This window comes from Rhinichthys klamathensis, unplaced genomic scaffold, assembly GCF_029890125.1.
Source record: "Rhinichthys klamathensis goyatoka isolate OS25496 unplaced genomic scaffold, OSU_Roscu_1.1 h1tg000636l_1, whole genome shotgun sequence".
Taxonomy (NCBI): domain Eukaryota; kingdom Metazoa; phylum Chordata; class Actinopteri; order Cypriniformes; family Leuciscidae; genus Rhinichthys; species Rhinichthys klamathensis.
In genome coordinates, this window is record NW_026607082.1 from 114,134 (window position 1) to 126,699 (window position 12,566).

Genomic DNA, 12,566 nt, shown 5'->3' on the forward strand with positions numbered 1-12,566 from the left:
ACGCTAAATAGAACCCAAGCACAGACAGTAACTTTCACAAAACACGGTTTATTTATAACCAGAAACAAAGACCCACGATGGGACAAACAAACAATAACTTGACAATAAAACGGAACTGGAACATTCACAGAGAGATCACAATACTCACAGAGCTAAATGTTAACAAGACGAACAAGCACTGAGGAACAAACATCGGGAGCTTACATAGAACACATAATCACAGAGGTACAGGTGACACTGATGAACATCAATAACGAGAGAACAATGGGCGTGGTAAGGAGACATGATCACATTCAGGTGACGCTACAACATTAACTAACGAGGTAAAACATAAGACAATGCAAACACATAGCCCAAACCAACCGGCCATGTGTTAGCACACAAAACGAGACAAATACATGACAATATATATATATATATAGGCTACATACATACAGTAAACCGTGGTGAAAGATTACACCCTCCCACCACCTTATTTTTTCCCCTGACCATCATCTCAGCACTTTTGATGAATGGCTACGCTATTTTTTATCTGAATATCGACATTTGTGAAAAACAGTTTTGAGGTTAACTGATCTAATTTTGTGTCCCTGGAAAATAGTGACCTATAACATTATGTTGAATATAAAAGTTTTTTTGTCCATTTGTTAATGAGGGATTTGTGGACACAACAATGTTTTTGGATTTGTGTGTGCTTTTATTTTATTTATTCAGTTTTTATTTTGAAGTAAAAATATAAAATGATAGACCCTTGGGGTAAGATATATATATATATATACATATCAAAAAAGTTATGGTTACGCTCATTTCCCTTATTATGTTTTTTTTTTTTTTGCAGTGGAAATCAGGATTTATTAGCATTCTGTTGATGCTTCTTCTTTTTGGAGGTGGTAACTTCTTAACGATGGAGAGAGGTAGGCCTAATGTTTAATTCATTCAATAATATATTAATGTTGAAATTTCCAAATTCCACCACCATTCCTTAATGCAGTTGTTCCAACATGTGTTCTGCCGGCCCCCCTTAAAAATATGTACAAACCCTCCACATTCATGCACCCACATTAAGATAGTCTCATATGGAATAAATTTAGTCTCAAAATGATTAACATATGCATGCACAATTATGAACTTGATAAATGTTGCAGATATGTTTTACTATCCTCAACGTGTGCAACATTTTTAAATGAAGATTTAAATGAATTTGCAATTTGTACAAATAGAGACAGTTTTTTGTGAATACAAATGTTTTATTTTTGTATTAGTGTATAATAATTCGTGCATGCAACAAATACGTGCATTGTGGATCAGGTGACACGCGTGCATTCATTAACGTAATTTCTGAGTCGATCTCATTTGATTCATTTTGAGACTTTCTTGTAATTTTACAATGAGTGCTTTTGAACAATTACAAATGAATAGGCCTGGGACTAGTTCCCAATCGAAAGGGAAACACATTTTTGAAGAATGATTGATGATGGATTGACTCATTGTTTAAATTGTTTTAATCAAAAAAGTTACATAGTGTAGGCCTACCTTTTAAACTTTAATTTTATTGCGCTTTATAGGCTATAGCTTTAAATTAGATTCACAATAACAAACAGAATTAATGATGCAAACTTAATAAAATATGAGATCATTTCAAATTCTGCTGTAAAGCAGCTGTAGTAGCCTAATTAAGTTTTATAATTCAGCTAAATTCAGTTTTGACGATTCAGTTAAATAACTGAACAAATACTTCAATGACGTTGTAAACTCATTGTCTGCTTTACATTTACTTGCCACTGGCAAGACTTTCGCAATCTTGTCCATGCTTAGTGCACTGCAGAACCAAGTATTCATTTATAATTTTACACGGCTCCTCAATTCTGATTCTTCAATCACGCCATCTAGTGGTAGGCTATGTTATTAAATTATAACAACCTCTACAACTGATAACATACTACTGAACAGACCGCTCAAGCAGGTATTGTGAGTCATCGTGAGGTAATAAAATATGTCAAATTAATATTTTGTGTTCAATTATTTACTTATGTGGATACCGCATAAGCTGGATACTTTTGCAATGGGGTCAGTGGGGTTTTGCATTAAAATCAGCTGACTGCCTAGCCATATAGCCTTCCCGCGCCACCCTTTTAATAACTCCTTTTTGTTAGTCAGTCATTGACTGTAAGGCAGATATTGTTTAACAAAAACATGTGACCACTACATATTTTTCTGTTTATTGTTTATAAAGTATTTTCTATGCTCACTGATATGACCTGTTTTGAGTAGCTATCGACAGCATTAGTAGGCCTAGCTAGCCTATATTAACAGATGTATTAACAACAGAGTGATATATATTACAAGTTTATCCTTAAAACAGACAAAGAAAAACTACCAACCTATCATGTTTTTAAAATGCCATAAAGCTCAAAGTAATAGTCATGTGTGTGACTGTCATTTAGGTTTTGATGTTGACCATACTAATGTCAGTTCGTGGTGCAGTATGCCTAAAGCCTGTGATGTGTATGGCTTCACCGATTGGTTCAAAGTGGGCAAATACTGTGTCAAATACTTCTACAGCCGTGCTAACTTCACTGAAGCGGAGGTAGGTAGCACTGTTGATGTTGTTGTTTTTATATATATATATATAAATTGTTATATTGTTACATCAAAAAAAATCTATTGTATTCATCTCCAAATTATTACCTGCCTCATAAAAAAAAATCAATGTTTTGTAGTCATTAAATGTTCTTGTTTCATACTCAGTTCAAGTGTAGGTCCAAAGCCCCTGGTGCACATCAGGTGTCAGTGCATAGTAAAGAGGATAATAATTACTTGCTCTGCCTTGTGAAAAAATGTAACCCAAGAAACCTGCGCTTCTGGCTCGGAGGCTTTGAATTCTTCAAGGTAAACAGACAGAAGTCTGAAGAGGTTCACAAATTGGGAGAGCAAAGAGAAATGATTGAGTTGTTATTGTCTGTTTTTCATTGACATGCATCTACTAGTTTCTCATTCTCACTACACAAACAAACACCCTCTGACTTTTCAGTTTTTCTTTGTCTTTTTTTTTAACTTCTTTCTCACTTTTTCAGTCTGGTAAATTTTTTTGGCTTGATGGTTCCTTCTGGAATTATCAAATTTGGACACGTGGTGAACCCAACCACATGTACACCAGTACGGAGGAATGCGTGGAGATGAACTGGAAAGGTAAGGATGGAAAGACAGAGGAATCCTATGATGGGTTATAGGATAATCACATTAAATTTTAACTTGATGTTTGGCTAAATTATAGTGATATTGATGCTGTGAGGACAATAGGATGTTTGGTAAAACACAATGATAGATGAAGTATTTCACTTTCCCTCACATTTTCAGAGGTTGGCAAGTGGAACGACGACTCTTGTAGTGTCAAGAAAAACTACATCTGCGCCTTCAAACGACAAGACATGCTGAAAGTAGACCAGGAGTAGATGGAGCAGTTTTATCCGAGTATCATCCCATAAAACGTTCTGAATAAAATGATTTTCTCTGCATCAAAAAAATAAAAAAAATTCTCAAAATGATAATAAAAAACTTTTGCAATCATAACAAGCACTTGATTTTATTCATTTAGTGTTTGTCTGATTAAGAACCACTAATTAAGAATACTTGAATACTTCAAAGTCATCACTTTTAGCCAGGTTTTAAATACTGCAGAATTTCATTAGGTTTCTCACATAATTCTCACATTAAGCACAAAACTGAATTCAGGAAGTAGTATAAAAGGGAAAGGGGTGGAAGGGAAAAAACAATAATTAATAGCTTGTTGATTTACAGTTCATGAGCGAAATCGAAAAGGAAGCAAAGGACGCACACACAAAATCTAAAATGACATGATATTTCACATAATAAATCACTTCACATTATAATATGGAAAAAGACTGATTTACTGTGCTTTACAGTTCATCAGCAGTTATGAATGAACAGGTGTATTATTAACTTCAATAACACAAAATTCCATTTTGCCTATATTAACATGATAAATCATCATATTTATGACATTTGTTATAAAAATAATTGTTAGGGTGCATAAAAAAAGGTCCTAGCAAACAGTAAAATAGGACGTGATCACCATTATCCACTGTAACATCTTAAATCGGTGTAATCCAAACTCTGTCATTTCAGTAGTTTTTCAGTAAAACACTTTTTCCACCAATAAATGTCCTTGAACTTCAATTTGAATTTTCCAGTCTTTACAGTCAAGGTATCCTTTAATCTGCTGAGAAAGTAGATAATCAGAAATAACATTAATACAATGATCACATTACTTGATTAAATAATGGAATTGTTTTAGTACAAAATGATCTTTCTCTATTTGTGCTTTGCTGTGGTTTTTATAGATTATTGTCTACTGTATGTGATTTTATTGACCTGACAACTGCAGATGATAGAGCAGTCATGGAGTGATTGGTCAGGTGTGATCTAGAAACAGTGGTGAATGAGGAGGAGACTTGGAAAAGGGGATGCTGTTAAATGGTAAAGATGCACGGACAGGGGATTCATTCAGGATGTTTTCGGGAATCTCGTAGAATTTGGCGTTTGACTTTTCTTCTTTTACTGAGAGAAAAAACGAAAGCAACAAATCTGTCAGAGGTTTGCACATGTTCATTTCTCTCATTTAGTACATTCACTCCACCCAACCCCCCCAGAGCGTTTTCTCACCTTTTTTGGGTGGTTTGTGGGGTCTCTTTTTGCTGAGACGAATTCGACTTTTGAGAGCAGAGTTGTCCAGCAATTCAAATGACTGAGAGAGAAAAAATCGTATTTGTCATTTATTCCACTTTATATCAAGTTACAGTTAAAATCAAGGTAAAATAATTAACAGTCTCTCACATATTAACATAACCTAGTAACTTTAACGACAAAAATACAGAAGTATTCCCCACCTTGACTGCTGAAAAGTCCATCGGCGGAGCATCCGATGACTTTCTTTTCATTAATGGTACATAATTTTTGGGTATAATATACATGTGCAAACAATCATAGATGTCATCTGATTTCTTTGACTTACAGTCTATCCCAGATGCCATTAGTTTTATTGGAGTTGTTAGCAGTGCCTTAGGAATAGCAAAAGTATTTGCATCCTGTCTTAAATGCAAGTCACTGTTTACTTTTGCAACATTGTCCCGTTGAACGTCACTAACATCATCTTGGCTGTTCTTTATGTCCTCTGATTGGTCCTGCTGCGGTGTCTGCTGTGGAATATTGAGCTGAGTATCTTTTTCTGTTTGGAGAACATCATTGGTCATTGGTTGATCACTAGTGTCTTTCTCTGCTGGACTGGTTTTGCTGGGCAGGTAATTGAGCCATTCTTTTCCTGTGAATATCTCCTCCATTAAGTTGATCGGTTCAAGATTGAGTTTGAAGTCCTTTAAGGTAAATGTTCTGCTCAGAAAGACAAGATATATTAGCAACTAAAGTTAACAAAGATTAATGCAACAAATATATTGTTCATTGCATGTTAGTTAATGCTTTAACATTAACAAATGGGACCTCATTGTAAAGTGTTACCATAGATTCAAACCTTTGTTGGGTTACACTTTATTTTGATAGTCCACTTTAGACATTCTGTTAACTAAGTAACTTTTCAACTACATGTCAACTAACTCACATTCATTTGCAAAACCATGTGAACTCTCATTAGTATTAGTAGACTTTTACATAAGGGTTAGGGTTAAGATTAGTAGAATAAGTTGACATGTACTTGCAAAGTATATAGTCAGTTACAAAGTATACAGTCAGCACATATTAAGCATACAGTCTACTCTAATGACCTCTAGTTGCCATGTAGGAACGACAATAGTACATATTTTGGATCTCCCTTAGGTCTCCCTAATCTGACCAATTTATTTCAGGTCTTGGAGTCTCTTCTAATGAGCTGATGAGTTGAATCAGGCGTGTTTGTTTAGGAAGAGTTTGAAAATGTGTAGAGTTGGGATGCGTCTCAATCAGCTCCCCAACCTCGTAGTTTGTGAATCAGTATATTGTGAACATGAATTCGGGCACTGGTAAGGACAGTAACTAAGGACCCTGGCTCACTACACATTGGGACACTGATAACTCTATTTCCGGTGACATGACAACGTCCTCATTGTACAACATCACTACTGGTATTTATGAACAACTGCAGAACTGATATCTATATGAAATTATTTTTTAATGTAAAGTATTATTATAAAATCTTTGCTTGTTACATATAAGTGCAAGTGCAGCATTTCAGCCATAAATAATTTATAAATGTTAGCTATTTTGTTCATTACCTGTATGTTTATGCTGAAATATAATTAACTAATGGTTCTTAAAAAGCATCTATCGCGTGCCATTATGTGTAGTGAGTTGGCTCACCCGTGTGATTAATGTTTTGTGCTTCAGAACTTCCGTTAAGCATCGATGCTCCCTGGTTTTCACTGTGCATATTGGGACTTTTAAGGGAGCGAACATTTAAGGGAGTGCACTGGAAGAAATTTGCTATTGAGACAGACAGCATTAAAATGGCAGACTCCCTGAACAGTTCCCTGATTATTACTGGACTATAGGGAGCTGATTGAGATGTGCACACACATTTGTTTATGTGGACTTAGTCATTCAGCAGTTTTTAAGGGGCAGCCGTAGCAGATCTATATTACAAGATAGGCATGTTTGTGTTTGATTTGTTCCATCACTTCACATAAAAGGAATGTCACAGAACTAGAAATAAGTTATAAATAGGTGGACTTCATAATGCTACAAATAAGGAAGTGCTTTAAAAAAAAAGAAAAGAAAAAAAGAGTTTCGATTGAAAAAAATAAAAGGAATGTGCATATAACATTTAAACAAGTGGGGTTCTCAACTCTGGCCCTTGAGGTCCACTTTCCTTCAGAGTTTATGCAGCATTCACTCCATGTCGTAATTACCTTAGTCTCAAGATGACAACATGCAACGTTATATTCTGGACTGGGAATTATGCATTTCTATGGCACCCCTATCAATGCCTACATTAATATGCAGGGGTCACGTGGTATAAGTAGGAGCTCTCAAACAATTCCCATCTTACAAGCAGTAGGCTAATTCTGAGCTCTATAAGGACATGAACACTTTTTACAAGTTGAAATCATGTAGGCCTAATTTAAGTTATTACGACATGGCCTGAACTGAACGCACCTTTAGTTAAACTATAATCAAAAACACCTGACCAAGCTAATCAAAGTTTTCAGGGTTACTAGAAAGATACAGGCAGGTGAGTTTGATCAAGGTGCTAAACTGAGTTGAGAACCACTGGTCTATATCATGTGTCAAACTCAGCTCCTGGAGGGCCACTGTCATGCAGAGTTTAGCTCCAAAATAGCTGGACGTTTCTAGTAATCCTAAAGTCCTTGATTACCTGGTTCAGGTGTGTTTAATAGGGTTCGAGCTCAACTCTGCAGGACAGTGGCCCGAACTGAGATTGAGACCCTTGCACTGAAAAAAGGTGTGTTGGATTTACACGATTTAATCATGTACATCGGTCCCACATGAATCATTTAAAGGGTTCACCCAAAAATGAAAATTCTGTCATTATTTTCCCTTATGTCGTTCCAAACCCGTAAGACTTTCGTTCATCTTTGGAACACAAATGAAGATCTTTTTGATTAAATCTGAGAGATTTCTGGCCCTCCGTTGACAGCTACACAACTGACAATTTAACACTTCAAAAAGTTCATAAAGAGATCGTAAAATAAATAAAATCCATATGAATTGAGGGGTTTAGTCCAAATTTTCAGAAAAGACTTTTACTTTATGATGAACAGATTGAATTTAGGCTTTTATTCGCATATAAACATTCATCAACTCACACATCAGATCTGGTAACGGAAGCTCAAGCATGTTCATTCTCATGTTACGCAACTCGTTTGAGAGACGCAAGAACCAATGAGGTTCATTCTCGCGTTAAGCAGTACGTTTGAGCTTCTGCGAGAACCAATGAGGTTCATTCTCATGTTACGCAGTACGTTTGAGCTTCTGCGAGAACCAATGAGGTTCATTCTCATGTTACGCAGTACGTTTGAGCTTCTGCGAGAACCAATGAGGTTCATTCTCGTGTTACCCAGCACGTTTGAGCTTCTGCAAGAACCAATGAGGTTCATTCTCGTGTTACGCAGCACGTTTGAGCTTCTGCAAGAACCAATGAGGTTCATTCTCATGGTACGCAGTACGTTTGAGCTTCTGCGAGAACCAATGAGGTTCATTCTCGTGTTACCCAGCACGTTTGAACTTATGCAAGAACCAATGAGGTTCATTCTCGTGTTACCCAGCACGTTTGAGCTTCTGCAAGAACCAATGAGGTTCATTCTCGTGTTACGCAGCACGTTTGAGCTTCTGCAAGAACCAATGAGGTTCATTCTCATGGTACGCAGTACGTTTGAGCTTCTGCGAGAACCAATGAGGTTCATTCTCGTGTTACCCAGCACGTTTGAACTTATGCAAGAACCAATGAGGTTCATTCTCATGTTACGCAGTACGTTTGAGCTTCTGCAAGAACAAATGAGGTTCATTCTCTTATTACGCAGTACGTTTGAGCTTCTGCGAGAACCAATGAGGTTCATTCTCGTGTTACCCAGCACGTTTGAACTTATGCAAGAACCAATGAGGTTCATTCTCATGTTACGCAGTACGTTTGAACTTCTGCAAGAACCAATGAGGTTCATTCTCATGTTACGCAGTACGTTTGAGCTTCTGCGAGAACCAATGAGGTTCATTCTCGTGTTACCCAGCACGTTTGAACTTATGCAAGAACCAATGAGGTTAATTCTCATGTTACGCAGTACGTTTGAGCTTCTGCAAGAACAAATGAGGTTCATTCTCTTATTACGCAGTACGTTTGAGCTTCTGCGAGAACCAATGAGGTTCATTCTCGTGTTACCCAGCACGTTTGAACTTATGCAAGAACCAATGAGGTTAATTCTCATGTTACGCAGTACGTTTGAGCTTCTGCAAGAACCAATGAGGTTAATTCTCATGTTACGCAGTACGTTTGAACTTATGCAAGAACCAATGAGGTTCATTCTCATGTTACGCAGTACGTTTGAGCTTCTGCAAGAACCAATGAGGTTCATTCTCGTGTTACGCAGTACGTTTGAGCTTCTGCGAGAACCAATGAGGTTCATTCTCATGTTACGCAGTACGTTTGAGCTTCTGCGAGAACCAATGAGGTTCATTCTCGTGTTACGCAGTACGTTTGAGCTTCTGCGAGAACCAATGAGGTTCATTCTCATGTTACGCAGTACGTTTGAACTTCTGCAAGAACCAATGAGGTTCATTCTCATGTTACGCAGTACGTTTGAGCTTCTGCGAGAACCAATGAGGTTCATTCTCATGTTACGCAGTACGTTTGAGCTTCTGCGAGAACCAATGAGGTTCATTCTCATGTTACGCAGCACGTTTGAACTTCTGCAAGAACCAATGAGGTTCATTCTCGTGTTACCCAGCACGTTTGAGCTTCCGCAAGAACCAATGAGGTTCATTCTCGTGTTAAACAGCACGTTTGAGCTTCCGCAAGAACCAATGAGGTTCATTCTCATGTAACGCAGCACGTTTGAACTTCTGCAAGAACCAATGAGGTTCATTCTCATGTTACGCAGCACGTTTGAGCTTCTGCAAGAACCAATGAGGTTCATTCTCATGTTACGCAGTACGTTTGAGCTTCTGCGAGAACCAATGAGGTTCATTCTCGTGTTACGCAGCACGTTTGAACTTCTGCAAGAACCAATGAGGTTCATTCTCATGTTACGCAGTACGTTTGAGCTTCTGCGAGAACCAATGAGGTTCATTCTCATGTTACGCAGTACTTTTGAGCTTCTGCGGGAAACAATGAGGTTAATTCTCATGTTACGCAGTACGTTTGAGCTTCTGCGAGAACCAATGAGGTTCATTCTCGTGTTACGCAGTACGTTTGAGCTTCTGCAAGAACCAATGAGGTTCATTCTCATGTTACGCAGTACGTTTGAGCTTCTGCAAGAACCAATGAGGTTTGTTCTCGCACGTCAATCAGTTTCGGTTAAGCTTCTGTTTATGGTCGCTGATCAATATTTATTGAAAGAAAAGTGAAGAAAAGCCTAAATAAAATCTGTTCATCATATAAAGCGATTGAGTCTCGTCAAAGTGATTGTTGTGTAGGCTGTCAATAGAGAGTACAGAACAAAAGATCTTCATTTGTGTTCCGAAGATGACCGAAAGTCTTATGGGTTTGGAACGACATGAGTAATTAATAACAGAATTTTCATTTTTGGGTAAACTATCCCTTTAAGATAAAAAAAAAATTAAGATTAAAATTAAAACTTAAATATCAATAAAACTGAATTCACAAAATATGAATAAATACAATAATAGTATATAAACAATATAAAAATAACACTGGTAAATATGTGTAGCATATCCCACCTGTTTAAGAAAACATATTTCCCCTTTTTTGGTGGAAGTGGTGGTGGAACCTCAACCTCCATGGAATTTAGCTGCATGGTGATTCATTGCGATTTAAGTTTGAAAAAAGAGCAGAGGGAAGAGTTAAATAGTTAAAACAAAAAAGTTAATTATCAGTTCCAAAATTCATTGAAATTAAAGATCTGTCATACTTTAAGATGTATGAGAATAGAAGTATGATAATGTAAACATACACATTGTGCCTCTTCTTCCCCACTGTCTTGGATGCTCTTGATGTCGGCGTGCTCACAATCATGTTTTTCTCTCAACTTTTCCATCAATTTATGAGTAAGATTCTTCATCTTGTTTTTCACTCCCTTCTTTTGCATTTTGACAAGTGAGTTCTCCTGTTCCAAAATCGTAGCAGTTTTGCTGAACCTTTTCATTGTATCTACCATGTTTTCATATTCCTGGAGGTTTGACATACTTGGAGCTGAGAGGGTTCTCTCCTCCCTACGCTTCTGGGGTACTGGATCTGAAGCGGATCTTGCTGTCCTGCTTGTAACGTTCACAGCAGTTTGATAGGTTAGAACACTGCTTGTGTCCAAACCAACTGCTTTTGAGGGACCACCACAAGCCTCATCTAGTTGTTCATGCTTAAACTCCATCTGTGCAGTGTCACAACATCTCTCTGAGGACATCGAGAGGAGAGACATGTATGCAGATGATTGTTGAGACGGATTGTTAAGCAGTGATGCAGCTCCAGCCATGTGCTCCTCCACGCTTGGCTCTTTGTTGTTGTCCTCCAACAATTCACCTTCTTTTGGCCCCTGACTTGATTCTGCTGCCTGTGTTTGTATGGATAAAGAGATAGGAGGAAAACTCTTTCTCTCACATTCATGAAACTCATCTGGAGGCCCTCTGAACTCTTCAACCCCTTCATTTCCATCTTCTGTTTTAGGACTACTTGTTGGTTGTTTCTCATCACCATCAGATCTGACTGTGGTATCCAAATCATTCCTGTCTTCATTTGCTATACGTTCTTCAGACTCCAGAGATCGGTTAAACACACTGGTTGTATCTGGATATGCATCTGATTTAAAAGTACTTGTATTTGGACGGTCAACACGATTTTTTGGACTCATAAGTTTCAGCAGCATAGACTGCAGCAATGGGATGTCATTCTGATGACCATCCGTCACATCAATCTGCATGAAAAAAGAAAACGAATGATTTTATGTGACTATTTACCTTTTGAAGCACTATTTCTTTACTATTATACTTTATAAGATTGTACAATAGCGACAGAGCATAATTTACTCTAATATATTATACAAACCTTACATCATATGTGATCATTTTGCGCTCTTTAAGAACTTAAATGCGTTTTTTCAAATCTTATCTTGTCTTTAACAATCTTTTCCTACCTTTGCTGTTGGTTCCTCCATAGTCTCTCATTTTCGGTTATCCTTTACATATCCTGCATTGCTTAATAATTTTGAAGTGTGTTAAAACTTATTTTCTCTTTTCTTTAATCCAGAGTCTAAAGCTCTTACAAAACAGTTGTGCAACCTGTGTGGAGCACCTTGTTTCTGTGCTTCCCTCTGAGTCACTGCCTTCTCTCTGTCTTTGAATTTCCTTTTATAGTCTAGCATTTCTGTACTGCCAAAACCTGTTCTCCAAATCTTGTCTCACAATCCATTTCCCCATAGCATATAGGCTAAATGTTTTTATTTTGACTGTAGATAATTTATATTTCATAATGTGCAGTTTACTATTGAGACAAATTGTTAAATGTTTTTTTTTATTTTGACTATGCAATAATATATCATTTATATTTCAAAATGTGCAAATGTAACACGTTGAGGAAGGAAACTGTAAAATATTAAGATTAACTTACAGAGTGAGACTTGATGTTGTTATTTTTCACAATCAAACATATCTCTAGTCTTTACTGGACTACATGTAAGCAGGAAACATTTAAAGATTTTTTCAAGAAAGAAATCCTTACTGGAAATGTTAAAGAATCTTTCTGTCTTTGGAGGAGGATCTTGCCAGCTAGGAAGCACATTGGTCAGACAAACTTGACAAACAGGAAAGTCTAGTGATCTGAGAAATTCCTTCCAGGACTTTCCACTTCATCTTTGAACTACATACTTGATTGTAAATGA

General features: G+C 37.0%; 2 protein-coding genes across 3 annotated transcripts; one reads left to right on the forward strand and one right to left on the reverse strand.

Annotated features, from left to right (window-relative positions):
• The first annotated feature begins 904 nt into the window (after positions 1-904).
• LOC130076277 (lectin-like) lies at positions 905-3,533 on the forward strand. Its single transcript, XM_056241302.1, has 5 exons — positions 905-914; positions 2,445-2,587; positions 2,749-2,889; positions 3,075-3,189; positions 3,358-3,533. The coding sequence occupies exons 1-5, from the start codon at positions 905-907 to the stop codon at positions 3,450-3,452; spliced, it is 504 nt and encodes a 167-aa protein (XP_056097277.1). The 3' UTR covers positions 3,453-3,533.
• Positions 3,534-3,567: 34 nt separating this feature from the next.
• si:dkey-9i23.6 (uncharacterized) lies at positions 3,568-12,026 on the reverse strand. Of its 2 annotated transcripts, none has more exons than XM_056241315.1 (7): positions 11,823-12,026; positions 10,650-11,603; positions 10,417-10,487; positions 4,908-5,406; positions 4,684-4,765; positions 4,393-4,578; positions 3,568-4,237 (listed from the first exon to the last, which is right to left on the reverse strand). In XM_056241315.1, exons 1-6 carry the CDS (start codon positions 11,841-11,843, stop codon positions 4,433-4,435), a joined length of 1,773 nt encoding a protein of 590 aa, XP_056097290.1. In that variant the 5' UTR covers positions 11,844-12,026; the 3' UTR covers positions 3,568-4,237; positions 4,393-4,432. The 2 variants fall into 2 exon arrangements, with proteins under 2 accessions (XP_056097290.1, XP_056097289.1); XM_056241314.1 differs by having other exon boundaries at positions 3,568-4,240.
• Positions 12,027-12,566: the final 540 nt, after the last annotated feature.